The sequence below is a fragment of the Theobroma umbraticum genome, unplaced genomic scaffold (assembly GCF_002168275.2).
Source record: "Theobroma umbraticum cultivar Fairchild unplaced genomic scaffold, ASM216827v3 scaffold_50.0, whole genome shotgun sequence".
In the NCBI taxonomy this organism is placed as follows: Eukaryota; Viridiplantae; Streptophyta; class Magnoliopsida; order Malvales; family Malvaceae; genus Theobroma; species Theobroma umbraticum.
This window is the reverse complement of record NW_018397261.1, coordinates 4,405,125-4,423,283: the sequence shown is the minus strand read 5'-3', so window position 1 is coordinate 4,423,283 and position 18,159 is coordinate 4,405,125. Positions and strand designations below refer to the sequence as shown.

Here is an 18,159-nt window from a genome sequence, read left to right as displayed (position 1 = left end):
AACATTACTTATTTTCATTAAATACATTGCAAAAAAAAAAAGCACTGCAATCTAGAGAGAGAGAAACAGGGGTGGCATTTGCTAGAGAGAGAGTCAGAGAGACGCAGAAAAGGCGGGTTAATTTTTTAATTCTTCTTTTTTTAAAATAAAATAAAAATTGGTGACGGCCATGAAAGTTCGCAGAGGAAGTTCTAACAACAAACTAACCTCCTTTTATATCACCATTAAGAATTAGAAAATAAAAAAGAAAAAAAAAATCATTATCGTCCTTCATCTGCGCCCTTTTCTCAAAGCTCCAAAGCAACAAAACACGCACAAAAACCAATTAATCGAACCCGGCCACCGTCTCTCTCGAGATATCAAAAATTAATATTCGTTGTGGAAAAACGAAGAAGATCGAGTGAAGATTCTGCGTTTCTCCAACAATGCATTTCTCCAAACTCGACGATACGCCGATGTTTCGGCAAGAGGTTCGTCTTCTTTCTTTCTATTTTTGTTTGGCAATGCTGCATTTTTCCTTGAATGTTGTTCTTTTAATAATGCAATTATTTGCCTTATTTAAGAATAAACACGAAATTTTTGTTTAGATCGCATGAGCAAGTTAAAGTTTTGTAGGAGAAGTAGAGGCGGAAAATAAGCTGTTTTTGGATGTTAATATATTAGGATATCTTTATCTATTTCCATAGGCAGTCACGCAGTATTAATCGGCATTTGGCAGTTGTAAATCTTATAATAAATTTAGCGGTTTAATGCTTTTGTATTTGTTTTTTTTAAAAGTTCTTTTTACACGGTATTTTTCTGAAGGGGCACTAAGGAGGAATTTACGTTTGATTTTTATAGCATTTTGGAGAACTTTGTTTGCCATTTCTGCTTTAAGTGGAATCTTTTTTGGTTGGATTCCTGTTTTTTTTTTTTTTTAATTTTGCCATTTTCAGCTAGTGTAAGCAAGCATTATAGTACATTTTGCTGGTTTATTAAACTTGTTATAAAACATTTTTGTTTTATTATTAGTATTAGTAGTATTTTGCATTATGTTCAGGTTAGTTTGTCTTAGATACTGGTAGTAATTGATGTATTGCTTGTGAAACAGATACAGTGCTTGGAAGAGAACGCCGAGTCATTGCGAGGAAGATGTTTAAAATTTTACAAAGGATGTCGAAAATACACGTATGTCTACATTTTTGTTTCGTTTCTGCAGGTTGTGTACGCCCATTGTTCTAGAATTTTGTGTGCTTAAGGCTGAAGAGAAAACACTGATAATTAACTCGCAATCTGTTTTACTAATGTCTGTCCTGGTGTTATTAAGTCGTTGATATTTGGTTTTATTTCTACTTTGATAAAGCAGAAGCCCCTGAAAAAAAAAAAAAACTCCCAAAAGAAGAAAATATAGTAACTCATGGAGGTAGAATTTGCTTCTAAGTTCTAATTCATAATTGTTAAATGGTTTCTCAAACAATGGCTTCATATGCTTGTCGTTTCCTGTGCGGTTAAGGGGATCTCCTTTATGGCTCCATTCAAGCCTTCTTAGACCAATGCCATTTGAGAAGCCTCGAGAATGGAGCTGTGAGGAGATGATGATGATGAAGTGTTATTAGTTAATTACAAATGCTGTGCTTCTTAGTTAGACTAGAGCAAACCAAGCGAAGCTCATATCTTGTAACTGGTAAGAGAAATTGTGGTTAGTTGTTTTTCTGTTGTCCAACAAGAGGCAAGTGCACAACAAGTTCAAATATGGAGTGTCATGTTGCTGCCCAAACTTAATATTTGCACTAATCAATATTGCTTCTCTAATATAGGCTCATATTATTGAATGATCTCACATGGTCAATTTCTTTTATATACCAGAGAAGGGCTTGGAGAGGGTTATGATGGCGACATTGCCTTTGTAAATGCCCTTGAAACTTTTGGAGGGGGGCATAATGATCCTATCTGTGTTGCTTTTGGAGGTACACATTCTAACTTCCTGTACCCCTCTGAATAATGCCCTGAAAATGCTTATTTTACCTTGCTGTAACTTAGAGCTACCAAGGTTATCTCCATTTAGACACTGCCGGTTCCTAAAATGAATTTATCACGTCTATTTTCCTATTTAATTTTGTTTCATTTTTATGTAGACCTTATGTTCTGTGTCCTTACTGGAGAAAGGAAAAGCCTTTAGAAAACTTATTTGAGCACAAATCAATGCTAAATAACTATCAGAATTTCTCGTTTTGTGAATTATTGGTACTAGAGGAGATACTGGAAAACAAGTTTTGGTTCTTTTCTTGAAAAATTATAATCTTGTTTGTCATATTTTTTGTTTTATGTAGTTCTTTATGCATTTATTATATAAGTTTGATGTTACGGTTTTACTTAAATTGGACAAGCTGATTTATAATCCTCTGCTTGTCGTGGTTGGTATATAAAATGTAAGATGGTTTGTAATGTCTGGAAATGAAATAATTGCTAATATATTCACTTGCGGTTCTTACTGATGAAATTCATACTGTTTCTGCAGGCCCAGTCATGACAAAATTCACCATTGCTCTAAGAGAAATTGGCACATACAAGGAAGTTCTTCGCTCACAGGTAGTGACTTTTGTGATTTTAGAAGTACCCTGTTAAAACATCGTGTATAATCTTTATATTGTATGTAAGGCTTTGATTATTGAATTTAGTGATATGACTTAAGTTTGTCTATGATTTACCCTTTAAGCATCAAAAGTGTTTGCTATTGAGATTTGTAATTGTAGAATCAGTTTCATTTTGGGTAATCATATTGTATTATGAATAATTACGAAGAAAAAGGATACTGCAGGTCATAAAGTAAGCACCTCGTGACCAACTTTAAGAATTTACAACCAAGAGGAAGCTTGTCAGGGGTGAAGCTATGGGGCTGGCAGGGGCCCTGGCCCCCGTTGGCTTTTTAAAATCCCATTGACCCTTAATCTTTCACACCTAAAGAAAGGGAAAAATATTGTTTTGGCCCCCATAAACTTTATGATTCTCCCCTCCCCGCTTGTAAAGTTCATGTAATGAGCTGTTAACACTTTTATTTTTAGATTTATATTCTTAATTTGACCAATTTTAAAAGTAAATTTGTTTAGCTCCTTAAATTTTGCATATTTCTTTCCAGTTAAAGCATGTTTACACATTATTATGTCTTCTTTTGAGTCAAAACAATTTCTTTCCATATTGATAAAAGATAATTAAAAATCTTCAATTGCTATATATGTTATGTATAGAATATTCATATAAGTTTCCTTTTATTTCCTACCATCCTTGTATTTATTTATTTTTTGAAGATCATAGTTTTAGGTTTTTAAAAGGCCATAACTTTTACTCTCTTTTTCAAAACTATTAGCTTGATTAATTTTATTTTATCATTAATTTTTGTATGCAATACTAATTATAATATTTGGAGATAAGTATTTGTTTTTATTTTTGAAAGAAATTATTGCTTTTTCATACATTGGAGCTGTTGTTTCATTTAATTTTTTTTTTTTTTTTACTATAAACTTTTGAAAAGAGTTCATAGTATGTCTAACGTCCTCCCCCCCCCCCCCGAAAAGACTCTGGCTTCGGCCCTGAAGACTGTTTTACAAAAGAAGAAGGATGGGATATCTTCTTCTCCTAGAAACAAACATAAATTTCAAATTCTAAATGTTCGTATTCAATTTAAGGCATTAACTAACTATTTTAATGATTTAATATGTTGGATTTTTTTACAAAGATTTGTTTCCCCCCTTAAATTACCTATTAAGTAGTATTAGATTGCAGTGTGGATCTTTCATAAATGAACTTGTAAGTGTTTATTAATTGTAATTTGTATACTCATCTGGTATTTCTAGCATCTCCTTATGTGACTCATCTCACTTTCAATAAAACTTTCTTGCACATTCAATTATTTTAAGGTGGGCCTATCTCTAACATCATGCCTGAGATATTCTGCTAAGAAAGGCCATTCTGTTTTATGTTGAACTTCTAAGTTGGTTTTCCCTTGCAAAATGGTTTATTCGATATTGTGAAACTTTTTCAATTAATTTAATACCCTCTTCTAAGCAATATAGTTTATTAGACAATGTGAAAATTTTTTAATTAATTTAATACCCTCTTCTAACACTTCCAATTTGCTTTTTCAGATAGAGCACATGCTAAATGAAAGGTTGCTTCAGTTTGTCAATGATGATCTGCAAGATGTCAAGGTACTCTTTATCATACGGTAGATGCTGCATCCAAATCCTTCTTGTTAGTTATCACTGGTTTTCAGCTCTGAAATTACAGTGTTTTTGTTGTTATTGACACAGGAATGGAATATTGTTTAGCCTTTCTCCATTCTTTTTATTTTTCTTAATTTATGTTCACATGATTCAATGTAAAAATATTGAGAGAGAGAGAGAGAGAGAGAGAGAGTAGTGCTAACTTTACTTTTAGTGGAACATTTATCTTTCTTGTTGTTTGAAAGGAGAAAGCTAAAGAAGAGGATCTTGTGGGCACTTTAATGACATTTGTTTTACCTACATGTACAGTTGAAAAGTCCTTGGGTACATTTGAGAGCAGCATATTGTCATTCATGTCTAATTGACCTGCATGTGTAATGGATGAATTTTATTATTCCTTCTCATATTTGACCTAGAGGGATAAGGTCTATGGTTATCTTCTTTTACTGCCTTCTGCCTGCCTACAAATGGTGTCACCTGCTTCTAGATCACCGCAGAATGGGGTGACTGGCTTCCATCTGAGTTCTTCACTCAAATAATGAAACAACTTGATAAGTGACAGTCTTGGTGATGTTAACTGGTTTCTCTCATATTTTCTGACTCCCTGTTGAAACCATTGCTTCAGGATGCTCGGAAACGTTTTGACAAGGCTTCACTTATATATGATCAGGTGAGTTTAATATTCGAAGTGCTAAACACTCTTCTGTTTTTTCCTTTTTGATTCCACTTTTCCAGTAGTAAGGATGCCTTTAGTTTATAAGCATCATGTTGATATTTGCTGTACATTTTAATTTAATAATAAAATTTTGTAGAAAAATGCTGGGACCTTGAAGCATATGTGCATCTTGTTCAAATGAAAAATACCAACCATATTTTGATTCGTTGTTGCACATTTTAAAACACTGTTTCTAAAATTTCCCCTATGTTGAGTATTGATGTTGCAATCAAAAACCAAGAAGGGGAATGATGGCAATAGGAAACAAGGACCGTGCAATGCTTGTCTAAGATTTGATTCTAGATTCTTATACAGAGTTAAAGTCCTTCCACAAAATGAATCATAAAGCCTCTGTTTTGTTGTTCCTTTGCTACTTGCTCCTGGTTTCTGGACGCATAAGGCAAAAAGCATTTTTGGATGAAAGAATGATTTTTTAAATAATTATAAATTAATAAAAAATGAATTTTTATAAATATCAAAATGGATGATGTTCTTTTATTCAAGGGTTTGAAAAATGTGTTACCTTCTAATTATTTGCACCATTTTTACCAAAATAATTTTGCTTTTTCCATCATTTGCTTTTTAGCAACTTTGATGAAACAAATTGCAAGTAGCCATAGCAATGACCAAATAGACACTAAGTTAAATTCTCTTGCCGATTGGCAATAATCACTTGACATCCTTATAAGTATTATAACAATTCATTGGGATTGAAACAACTACTCATTGTGAATTTGAGAACTGGAAAATCCTTGCAAGTATTATAAGAATTCATTAGGATTGAAACAAGTAGTCATTATGAATTTGAGAACTGGTTTTAGTGGACTTTTTTTTAAAGCTAGTGCTTTATAACATTCTAGCTGGTATATTCTAAATGGTGGCAATTGGTGCTGGTGCCTGTTTTGCGACACAGGGACGAGAGAAGTTTCTTTCTTTAAGGAAAAGCACTAGGATGGATGTAGCTGCGGCCATAGAGGAGGTATATGTGATATTAGCTTTTTTCTTGACCCAAAGAATTCTTCTTACAAGTGCATAAATTTATGAACTAGGTTTTCATGGTTAACCATTATCTTTCAAAATCTAATTTGGTAGAGAGACATTCCAGGAATTGCATACTGCAAGAACCTCATTTGAACAAGCCCGCTTCAATCTGGTAAGTTGTGTTTGTTAACAAATGTGTGTTCAATTTTATATGCATTTGTTTAATAGAAGCTGTAAATATACATGTTCTTGTACATCCAGGTTAGTGCTCTTTCAAAATTTGAAGCCAAAAAGAGGTTTGAATTTTTGGAGGCTGTTAGTGGGACAATGGATGCTCACCTTCGTTTCTTCAAACAGGTATGGAAAATGCCACTTGATGACAACTTTTCTCTTTCTTACAGGTGGTGTCTTCTAAATATGTTCAACTTCTGGACCTTTTTCCTTTGCAGGGATATGAACTCTTACATCAGATGGAACCTTTTATAAACCAGGTTTGTCATGGTAACTTTTCCTCATAAATAATTAAATGAAAGATAGTTAAATTTGCCAAACTTTTTAACATATAAAAATGTGAAGATTTCTTTCCTCAAGTTGATACTTCTTTAATAATGTAAACAGATTGAACAAGGCTGCTAACACCAGCAGCCAACTCTTTTGAAACTAGCAAAAGTAGCTGAGACATGCTATAACTTTTTGTATGTTGCTTTTCCTCACAAGTTGCACCATTCAAAGAATCCACCAAGAAACCCATTCTTGAGAAGAAGGTTATATGTTTTGTAGCTTGGACAGAAAGCCAAATCTTTCATCTATTATACCGTCTTCCTCATTCTCTGCAAGTTATAGAAAAAGGTAGAAAGGGTGTGAAAGATGAGAGCCCTCAAAGCACAGGGTCCAAATTTTGTTGTCCAGCTTATGCATATACCATTAAATGAAGAAAAATCTTTGTTTCCAGTGTCACTGAGTGACTGAAGGTAATATAACTAAAGCAATCTTCCTAACCTTGAGAAGATAATTTGCCTGTTCTCATTATGAGAATGCATAACAAACTGTTTTGGACTATAATGCTAAAACTAAGCTGGTCTACCATAAGGGTGTCATCAACAGTTGCTTTAGATTCTTCTACGTGACTAGGAGTTAATACAGGAGCTTGTGCCTGCTAAGTATCCTTGTCATTGGCATGTGAGAGTGGGATTTGTCCTTTGCTCCCTCATGACACATTGATGAAGCTAATATAAGTATTCTCATTGCTAGTACCTGCTACAGTTAGACTGATTTCGACTTCAGAAAGAAGTATGATAAGGGCCTAGATAAGATCTCCTTCTGATCTGATTTACTGCAAAAATTAAATGACTAGAGTCCACATTAATATCCAAAAATGCTTCAAAATTTTTAAATCTTTCTTTTAATTGATACCACTTCGATCAAAGGTGCCTGTTGCAATTTAATATCCAGGATGATGCTATTATTCTTCTGGAATCACTAGCACAATATTTCTGGTCAAGCAAAGTAGATGGAAGTGGTAAGCCTTGAATCATTTTTTTGCCAACTGGTGCTTCCAACCACTCCTGTGACAAGCTTTTTTCTCCACTAATAAAGAGAAAAACTTTGCCTCAAGAGCATTAGTATTTCTTTTCCCTCCTTTTTTCTACATCAGAATCCAGTTCCTTTGTTAATTTATGAGGTCCTCCTCCTGTAATAAAAGTGCCCATAAACAGGCAATTTCCTTGGGAAACTTCCATTGATTTTCTTTCCTGAAGAAATATAGATCTTTTTGTCCAGTTTTCTGCCAATAAAGTTTTCCTCAGAAGCTCTTTTCTACATCCTTTGAACTTTTGATTTCTCTTAATTGAGAGAATGTCTAGAATTAGTGCTGCTGGGTTGCAGGTCTTGGCTTATGCACAACAGTCAAGGGAATGCTCTAACTATGAACAGGCATCTCTAAGTGAAAGGATGCAGGAACATATCAGGCAGATTGATCTCAAGAGTAAGCAGTCCTGCTATGTTTGTCCTGCCACAGCAGATGGTATGCGACCTTTTGCAAGGGGTTCCCAGAAAGTTATTGAGGCAGTTATGCAATCTGCCGCAAAGGGAAAGGTATTATCTGATCTATTGCTCAACTTTTGCATCTTCTCTTAGAAAATCTTAACTCAGTTTCAATTTTAATTATTTTTTTTATTAAGGAGTTCCTTTACATTTCCATAGCTAACACCATCATTACTTAGGTTCAAACCATACGACAAGGTTATCTTTCAAAACGTTCCTCAAACTTGAGGGGTGACTGGAAGAGAAGGTTTTTTGTTCTTGATAGTCGAGGGATGTTGTACTATTATCGTAAACCATTTGCTTGGTCTTCTGTAAGTCACTAGATGGAAGATAACTTATAATACTATAGGCTGTAAATGTTTTCTCATTCATTTTCTCCCCGTACTAAATGTTACTCATTCAGGCAGGTGGAAGTCAGTCTGTTATACAAAGGAGTGGTCCCTCTGAAAGTGGTCCTGGGCTGCTGAGTCGATGGCTTTCTTCTCACTACCATGGTGGTGTACATGATGAAAAAAGTGTTGCACGTCACACTGTAAACTTGCTGACAGCAACAATTAAGGTTGACGCAGATCAGTCAGATTTAAGGTTTTGTTTCAGAATCATCTCACCAACAAAAATCTATACATTGCAGGTGCAGGTTTTTGTTCGATACTTCAATTTCTTGGTGAATATGTAACTGATGCTTTAATTTGTGACTCTGACTTTTTTCCTGCAAACCTTTTGTGGTTATGAAGTTTGGATTTCCTTGAATATTTAGCAGTAGATTCTCAAAAGTATTCACTTGGCAATGCAGGCAGAGAATGCACTGGACCAAAGGGATTGGATTGAAAAAATAACTGGAGTAATCGCTTCATTATTGAGTTTCCAAACACCTGAGAAGGTAATTGACGGAATTTTCTTTTAAACAAATTTGGGGGGGGGGTGTGGAAAGCCGAAAGCACCTACATATGCCTTATTTTTCCTCAACCAAAAAATAGAATGAGATATATATTTATTTAATTTTCTTCAAAAAGTATTTTCTTGAATTGGGGAAAAAGGGGCATTGATCAAGGGTTCCTCACTAAATATCCTCTGATTACTTTATCTTTGAAAATGACCATTCAACTTTTATGTCAGTGCCTCTCTGCTTACAACATGGGAAGTGGTGATAATTGCTCTGCCAGTGATTGTAGTTCACTAGGAGATTCCTCTGATGCTTATCAGACAGCAGTTGGAGAACATACATCTCAGAATCTCTCCTCTGGAAGTCATTTAGATATATCAAGAAGTTTGCAGCATCAAGAGTATTGCACAAAGAGTGAAAAGCCAATTGATATCTTAAGAAGGGTAGCTGGGAATGATAAATGTGTCGACTGTGGTGCACCTGAGCCAGACTGGGCATCTTTAAACCTCGGTGTCCTTATATGCATTGAATGTTCTGGAGTTCATCGTAATCTTGGTGTACATATATCAAAGGTATACCATCTATATGTGTTCAGCAAACCTTACATCTGTCTATGTTTTTTAAAGAATCAGGAATAACTAACTGTATGTAGGGTCTTCGAATCCCTTTAAAGGATGTTAGTTTTTCAGTCACGGAGTGCCGTTGAGAATTTGAAACTTTCAAACAGCTTTGGGAAATTAAGAGCTTAGCAAATGAAATTAAGAATGCCTCAAACAAATTGAGAAAGAAGACAGAAATTTCTTGTTTTAGCTTTTCTATTTCTGAATGTAACACTTTATTTGTTTCTTTAATGTTGTCACTCTTATTTGTACCCAACTCAAAACTAACACATTTTCCTTGATGCAAGCTAATGGATTAGGCAATGTTTATAATGCATTAGACACTATCCTTGTGTAAGTTTCTGTGTATGCATGAAAGATGCAAAAGATGGGAACAATTAATACTTTTTTAATCATGTTAGCAGGTTTGTCAATATAAAATTAATTTTTCTTGGTCTTAGGACATGAAACATTTGTCCCTTGTTTTTCTTTTTGGAGTAGGACTTGCTGTCATCCTTGTCTTCTATTCATACACTAATTCTTTGATTTATATTTCTTTTTTCCTTTTTTTTTTCTCTGATCTATTCATTCAGCTTCTATATAACCTTTTACTCAGATAAGATCACTGACACTTGATGTTAAAGTGTGGGAACCATCTGTTTTGGCTTTGTTTCAATCATTGGGCAATATCTATGCAAACTCAATCTGGGAGGAGTTGTTGCACACAAGAAGTACTAGAACTGCCATGGCTGTGGGGTAAGTAACACATATATGATCTGATTAGATAACTGTTTTTATGCTAGTAAGTTGTTACTTCTTGTGGTGTAGTTCTTCGAAGTCTGATGTACGTAAACAGCTTCTCACAATGAAACCTTGTTACAATGATCCGATTTCAGTGAAGGAGTTGTTCATTCATGCAAAGGTATTGCCCTGAATAATTTAGTTTCTTCTCTTGGAATTTCATTATCTCTTTTTGCGCCAATGAGAATACCTCAATAATTGCTGCTGATCTGGCTTTAACTTTGCAGTAATATTTTCTTATTTATAATTTTCAACATGTTGCTTGATGTTATAAATCATAACTTTTTAGTCAAATGCGGTTTTAGTTGAAAGGGATTTCTTTTCATACTGAAGAAAATATCTGTTAGATGTTTAAAAAAGACACAAAATCAATATTATATTATTTGATAATTATCAGTCTGTAGAAGAATTCCATGAGCTAGTCTCTTCCTTGACTTCATTGCTCTTTTATACATGTTTTGGATGTCAATTTTCAAAAATGTACCACCTGTGTAGAGGTTTTTGCTAGGTAAGATCAACCAAACATTGACTGCTTGGCTCACTTGAGAGACCAATAGCTCCTGTTGTTGGCCCAATTGAGCAAATCATTGTTTCCTTGCCTTCTGAAGATACATTGCTTATAGCAACTAGCAAGAGTAGATGAGATGAAGAAGAAGAAACAGCTAAGATTATAGCAGACTTCTAGCCAAAGGAAGAGGAAAGTCTGGACTTGGAAGTAACCTCTTCAGTCTTCATTTCCTTTCTGAGAACTTAGAGAACTGCATCCCAAACAATGACTAACTTGTTTTGGAGATGAAAGCACTCATGCGATAGCATTAAAGTGTCATTGTGAACTCTGTGCTCAGATAATTCAATTTGAGACACATATGCACATGAAATGAGGCTGTGGGCAGTAAATTTAGGTATTCTGCTAGGCATTGATTTCTAGGCTGGCCATTTTGGGCCAATTCAAGGCTTGCTTTTGGATCTGATAGGGCTCACTTATTATGCGGCTCCCAGGTCACCCTTTTTTATTATTTAAAACGATACTCTGTATTTGTTTTGGTGTTCTGTTCATTGTTTGAATCTGTGCTTTTATTTCATAGTCCTTTTTTGTTTCCATTTTCTTCTGCACTTTTGGATGCAGTTCTAGGAACCTCAACTATCACCCCTACCTTTATCTTTTATGGCCTTTTATGTTTCCCCGAAAGTCTGATTGCAGCTTGAAATTCTGTTCATGTGCATCAATACTTCAATTATATGTTCTGCCGTTTACACATGGTAGGATATAGAATTGTCTGACCCCTTTGATAATCTTCACAATTTGATTTCCAAGCAGTCACAAAATTTGCTTGTATAATGTTCTTAAAATAGTATATTTGCTGGGCAACTGTATGTCTGTGATAATAGGCTTAAGATCTCTACTTCTGGATGTAGAGTTGATGGTTTCTGATTATTTCAGTATGCAGAAAAAGCTTTTGTTCCTAAGAAACAGGACAATCAGCATCTCCTTTCAGTGGCAGAAGAGGTGTGGGAAAGTGTCCGTGCTAATGACCAAAAAGCTGTATACCGCCACATTGTTTGCTCTGGAGCAGATGTCAATGCTATCCATGGGCAAGCATCATATTGTACATCCTTAACTCTGACCAAAAGTAATGTAATGGGAAGACCAAGAAATCCCTTATCACAACTTTGATTGCTTTGCAGATGACTCTCTGGATCAGCCCTCCAGATATTTGAACTCATTAAACAAAAGTGAAGATCAGATTGAAAAGGAGCGCTCTGATGGTTGTTCTCTACTTCATCTTGCCTGCCTGACCACTGACATTGGCATGGTGGAGCTTCTTCTTCAGTATGGTGCAAACATAAATGCTTCTGATTCAAGAGGTCGGACGCCGCTTCACCTTTGTATTGTTAGCAGGAAATCTTCAATAGCAAAATTGCTACTTACAAGGTGATAGTTCATTTTCTTAATTTCTTTTTGCTCTATCTCCGTTGAGGGGATCCTGCTCTTTATGATGCTCAGAAGAGGTAAAACATTTTCTTGTCAGTTTTCTTTTTCTTCAGTATTCTCTCTTTCAGCATGGTGAACATGACACTGCAGTAGATTCTCTTAAGAAATATTGGTTTAATGGTTCTGTTTCATGCAATAGATGCAAGGAGGTTTTTTGCTTTCCCTTGTTCACATGCATCTGAATACCTGGCCTATGGTTAAACTATAGTCCGGCTTGTGTCATCATGGGGGAAACCAATATTATACAATTTCTGATACAAATATTACTCTACCACTGTCATTGTTACTTTGCAATCATTATTTCTACGATGTAATTGTCTGTTTCACATTAGTTTTTGGCTGCTACTTCATAATATATAGATTATTTATCGTACTGTCAAAAAATGTTTCTGATTAAGTGAGGGCATAAGAAATGGTACCTCAATGAGTGAAAGTTTCAGTTTCATTGTCACAAGTCTTCATATTGGCTTCGTGACATTAGCCACACAGTTGAAACTCCCATGTTTGAGTTTGATAGATAGCAATCCACCTCCTCAGTAGGATACGTGAAAACGTCTGAGATGATTTTTTGTTCTCTTTTTAGTGGAAAATGTACTTTGATAAGATCCATCCTTCCTCCAAAACTAGAATAAAGGAAAAGGATTTTATTTCAAAAGAAGTGGAAAAAGCATTTGTGTGTAGGCCATGGAAAAGCTTGTTGCTGCATACACTATCAATACAAGGCCATCCTGAAAGGTTGAGGATGAAAAATGTTATTCTGCCCTCTTTTTCATCATTTCTGGAATATATATTCATAACTTTGTTTATGCTAGTTATTTTTCCCAGTGCTGTGAAGGCGACTCACCCAGTTCCACAATTGCAGGGGAGCAGACCCGCATGCTGTAGATGGAGAAGGTAACACGACGCTTCAGCTTGCATCAGCGTCAGGCATTGATGATAATGAGGTCTTGGCACTCTTAACAAACACACACAGATAGTACCTAAAAGAGACAGCAAAGGACTGAGAATGCATGAAATAGATGACTGTTCTATTAAGAATTGGAAAATCAGAAGCCTATTACTTGGAAAGGTTAGGGCTGAACTTGGTAGACAGGTTATAAGTTTGGCTTGCGATGTCACCTACAACAAGTAATTCCTCGCACTGCCATTTCTTTGGTTGCTGTGTTATGGTAGCTTATGTTGTTTATGCTCTGCAATTTATATTTCCCCTTGAGCTGGTCTATTTTCTTCTTTATTGAGCTTAATAGGTCATAGTTGTAAGTTGTCCTATTTTGTTTCTCTTATGTCAAGATAATTTAAGCATTTGCTTCTTTTAACGCAGTTATATAACATCATGTTTGTCATCCTTTCATCCCAAAAGGATTAAGATATCAGGGAGAGCATCCAACCATTTATTCGTTTAATCCCGGAAATATATTAACAAATGCAATGAAATGAGCCAGAAGAAGAGGTAAGACAACCTCCCTAAATGATATTATAAAGATAATGTTATTTCCCAGGGATCATTTGTTCAAAACAGTAACCCCTCCCATCAAAAAACATTTCCAGCAAAGAAGAATGAAGTCTAATACTAACCTTGGAGCGGTAAACAATGTAACAAAAGCTTGTATTCACTCCTACAAAGCTTATTCAAAATATAAATTAGTACTATCATTAACATATCTGGGGGTGCTGAACCTTCCATTTTGATGTGAAGTATCCACAACGACTTGTTCCCAAATGGCTGCAAATTGTTAAAACCAGAAGTTTCACATACCCCTTAATTTCTAAGCCCTGCTAAGTTTACTATACTGTAGCACCAGCATGAGCCAGCTTCCATTGTTGATTCCGTGAATTTTAACAGGAAAGGGAAAAAAGAACAGTTGGTCTAGTTTGCTTCTCCACTAACTATGCTTACACCTAACAAGCAACCCCAAACGTCACTTGCTTTGAGAAATTGCCAGGACTCTCAGAGTTTGCATCATCATGATCTTTATGGAGTATACTATGTACACTGGTGGAGTTTGGAACCCATCCAAACTGGACCAAACTCTCCAGAATTTGTTCTGCTTTCTCCAGACTTCCATTATCATGAAAACTTCGAACTAGCTTGTGACATGTAACAGGACTGAGCTTCAGTCCTTGCTCTGCCATTTCATCAGGAAACTTTAAAACTTCAGAAAATTCCTCTCTTTTGCTTACTGCATCCAGCAGCAGAGAAGACCATTTTTGATTCAAGACAACATCCTTCACTAGCATTTCATCCAACAGCTTCAATTTTCCAATCAAATTATTTTCTTTCAAGTGTGCATTAGTCATAAGACCATAGATTATTTCATCAGGTTCAACCGCATTTGCTGCCATCCTCTCAAAAAGAGCAAACATCTCAGCTCTCCTCCCTAATCTGTCGTAACCATGTAAAAGCAAGGTGTAAGTTACAGTATTTGGAACCAGATTCCTCCTTTGCATCTCCAGAAAGAGATTTTCAGCTTCTTTCATCTCTCCTGCCTTGCAGTGATGATCAATCAGGATTGTATAGGTTATATGATTCGGAGTGATACACTTATCAACCATGCCTTCTAACAGCCTATTAGCATCATTTGGTTTCCCTGACTTGCACAATCCATCAATCAATGCATTGAAAGCAGTCGTGGAAGCAAAGCCCTTCCTCACCATTTCATAAAATAAAGAGAGGGCCTTCTCCAATTTTCCTTCTTTACAGCATCCATCAATAAGCGCACAATAAGCAAAACTATCTGGTGGAACACCCTTTGAGGGCATTTCATCCAGTAACTGAAATGCCTGAGTTAAATTTCCAGATTTGCAATATCCATCTATAATCATAGTATAACTCTTGGTATTAGGAGCCAAGGCTTTCTGTGAGATTTCATTAAACACCTTCCTAGCTTTCTCGATGTTACCTGCCTTACACAGACCACCAATCAACGTGTTATACGTAACAATGTTTGGAGCAATGCTTTTCTGGCACATCTCTTTATAAAGATTGAGAGCTGCCTTCATATCACCCAGCTTACAAAAGCCGGAAATGAGAGAAGTATAAGTGAAAACATCAGGCACTATACCCTTGCCATGAAGTTGAGAGAAAACATCCATCGCATCATTAATTCTGCCATTTGTTGCAAGACCATGGATGAGGACAGTGTAAGTCTTCACATCAGGGACCACGCCTTGTTCAGACATGCACCTTAATGTGGAAAGAGCCTCAGTTACATTTCCCGCCTTGCAGTGGCTGTTAATCAATTCAGAATAAATAACATTATTAGGAGCTATACCATAATTTTGCATCTCTTTAAAACACCTTTCTACAGCCTTAATTTCCCCTGCCTTAGCATATCCATGGATGAAAGCCCCATAGGTATGTGCATTAGGCTTCAATCCCCTGTCAACCATTTCAACTAAGCAACTCCTTGCTTCATCCATCTTTTGGGCCTTACATAAGCCACTTATAAGAGTATTGCAACAAATGACATCAGGCAGTACCCCTTTGTCCATCATTCTGTCTAGAATCCTTCTTGCTTCTTCAAATCTACTTTTCTGGATATGACCTTTGATCAGATTTGTATAGATAACAAGATTGGGCTTCAACCCTCCCTCAACCATTGCCTCCAACACATGATTAACTCGTTCAAGATCTCCACAATGGCATAGGCCACTAATTATCCCACTATAAGTGTACAATGTAGGTGTCAAGTTGCTCTTCTTCATCTCATTAAGCAGTTCATACACCTTATCAATTTTTTTTTCTCGAGAATAACCCTCAATCAAAATACTAAACGTTTGTGCATCAGGTTCAGCGCCAATCCAAACCATCTCATTGAACAGAGCTTTTGCCTTCTCTAAGTCGCCCGCCTTACAAACACCACTAATGAGCGCATTATATGTGAACACGTTCAATTTAATTCCGCGAGCAACCATCTCATCCTTGACTCGGAAACCCTCCACAATATTCCCTTGTTTCATGAACCCATCAATCAAAGCTGTGTAAGCAAAATGGTTAGGATTTAAACCTGCACGGCGCATTTCTGTCATCATCAATTTTGCTTCACTGAATCTCTTTGCCCTACAAAACCCATCAATAAGCGTATTGTAAGTATAAGCATCGGGAGCAAAACCCTTTTCAGCCATGGACTTCTTTAACTTCAATGCTTCATCAACAACACCAGCTCTACACAATCCACCAATCATAACGTTATAAGTAACCAAACCAGGAGTACATCCCTTCTCCTCCATCTCAAGTATCACCCTTTTTGCCTTCTCAACATCCCCAACTCGACAATAAGCATTAATCACATTGGTAAAAGTATAAACATCAGGAACCAGTTTAGCATCTACCATCCCATTGAAAACCTTCCAAAACAAATCCAAATTATTAAACTTAACCAAATCACCCAAAAAATTATTACAACAAACCAAACCGGGCAAAAACCCACCTTCTTTAGCACCTAAAAAAACGTAAACAGCATTATTCCAAGAACCCACTTTTTTATAACAATCAATCAAAATCTCAAAAACCCCTACATCATTCCCTTTATACTCCTTATAACACCTAATAATTGAAGCCAAAACGGCCTGAACAGGCCTCCCGGTCTGAACCATCTTGTCTAAAACCACATTGGCATCACGAAACAGCTTTGAATTACATAAAATAATCGCTAGAAATGAAAAAGAATCCAAATTTTGTGGGTTGGGGACTTGGTGAATTGCCCAGTTAAAGAAATTAAAGAGGAGTTTGGGATCACGAACCGAGTTTTGGTGAAGAACCGAGTGAACCGTTTCTGGGTTTAGCTTGTTTTTCAATTCTGATGTTGTTTCCAGAAGGCGTTTCCAGTCCTTTTTTTCGAGGATAGCCGCGATTTCCTCCGCTGCGGTGTCGTTTTCAGCTGATGTACAAAAGGAGGCTGATTTGAGACGAGAGAGTCTCGTTTTCGTGAAATGATAGAGCCTTCGTTTCGAAGTTAAACGCATTGTTGAAGGTCTTCGAAGAGAAAAAAAAATGGGGAATTTTCAGTAAGGAATCCGCTTTTCGTCTGCAAAAAAAAAAAAAACAAAAACAAAAAGAAAGCAGCGGCTTTCCGAGGGAAGAAAAGAAAGGAAACAGTGAGGAAGAAGATCGTTTAGAAATGAGAGAAACACACTGGTGGCCCGTGGGCCTAAGTTCTGGGTTTGAGGCCTATGTTTTTGGGGCTCAAATGCCCATGGATCCAATAAAGCCCTCCATTCACCATCTTTTTTGGTAAAGTGGGTTCAACCTTTTGGGTCATAGATTCTAGCTATCTACTTAAATGTAGTCCACTGTTTTCTCCCTTTTCCCTTTTTTAAAGCAAAACAGATGTATGGCAGGGGTGAAGCTAAGTTGAGATTCTGTTCAATTTACATTTTTTATTTTTAAAAAAATAATTTAAAAAAAAACAAAAACCAAGAAATAAAACAATAAAGCATCTGTTAAACAAAGTTCAAATAATTTAGGCAGGTGTAGTCTGATAAGGGGAAAAATCTCCAATTGAGCCACCGCAGGTGAGTCCTTAAAGGTGGTGGGGAGGGACAGGGTGGACCAGTTGCTCTCTATTGTATGCAATTATACTATGGTCAGTCCCCGCCCACCCGCGCCTGCCTTTTTTTCTCTTTAAAAGGAGAGGTAGGGGTCCAATATTCTCTACAAAACGTTTGCTTTTAATGATAACATGAAAACCGGTATGGTCCATGGGCTACTTCTGATTGCTAAAGCTAGTGGATCAAATGACTCTACAACCCAATTATTTTGGGCCCATTGAAAACTTCCAACACTGTTTTTTTTTTTAAAATTTAAGGATGAAAATTAAAACTTTATTTTTAAAATAAAAAATTATATATTAATCAATAAATCAAATACTCAGATACCTTAATACTATTTAATCTTCTCCTATGCAATTAACCAATTAGCTGATAACATTGAGTGCAGGCAAGTA

General features: G+C 36.0%; 2 protein-coding genes across 3 annotated transcripts; one reads left to right on the top strand and one right to left on the bottom strand.

The window, feature by feature from the left end:
• The first annotated feature begins 41 nt into the window (after positions 1–41).
• AGD1 (ARF-GAP domain 1) lies at positions 42–13,509 on the top strand. Its single transcript, XM_021431541.2, is given in 20 exon segments — positions 42–470; positions 1,091–1,167; positions 1,846–1,946; positions 2,498–2,568; positions 4,122–4,184; positions 4,825–4,869; positions 5,828–5,893; positions 6,020–6,067; positions 6,157–6,252; positions 6,345–6,386; positions 7,780–7,989; positions 8,118–8,249; positions 8,342–8,569; positions 8,732–8,818; positions 9,055–9,393; positions 10,037–10,176; positions 10,249–10,342; positions 11,663–11,869; positions 11,871–12,154; positions 13,077–13,509. Coding segments are annotated over 20 exon segments (2,490 nt in total). The 5' UTR covers positions 42–425; the 3' UTR covers positions 13,192–13,509.
• LOC110418737 (Pentatricopeptide repeat (PPR) superfamily protein) lies at positions 12,161–17,304 on the bottom strand. 2 transcript variants are annotated; one of them, XR_016351301.1, is made up of 2 exons: positions 16,958–17,080; positions 12,161–13,194 (listed from the first exon to the last, which is right to left on the bottom strand). XR_016351301.1 is itself a non-coding variant. In XM_021431540.2 (2 exons), exons 1-2 carry the CDS (start codon positions 17,177–17,179, stop codon positions 14,114–14,116), a joined length of 2,670 nt encoding a protein of 889 aa, XP_021287215.1. In that variant the 5' UTR covers positions 17,180–17,304; the 3' UTR covers positions 13,649–14,113. The 2 variants fall into 2 exon arrangements, 1 of the variants encoding a protein (XP_021287215.1); XM_021431540.2 differs by lacking the exon at positions 12,161–13,194 and adding an exon at positions 13,649–16,561 and having other exon boundaries at positions 16,958–17,304.
• Between the last annotated feature and the right edge of the window lie 855 nt (positions 17,305–18,159).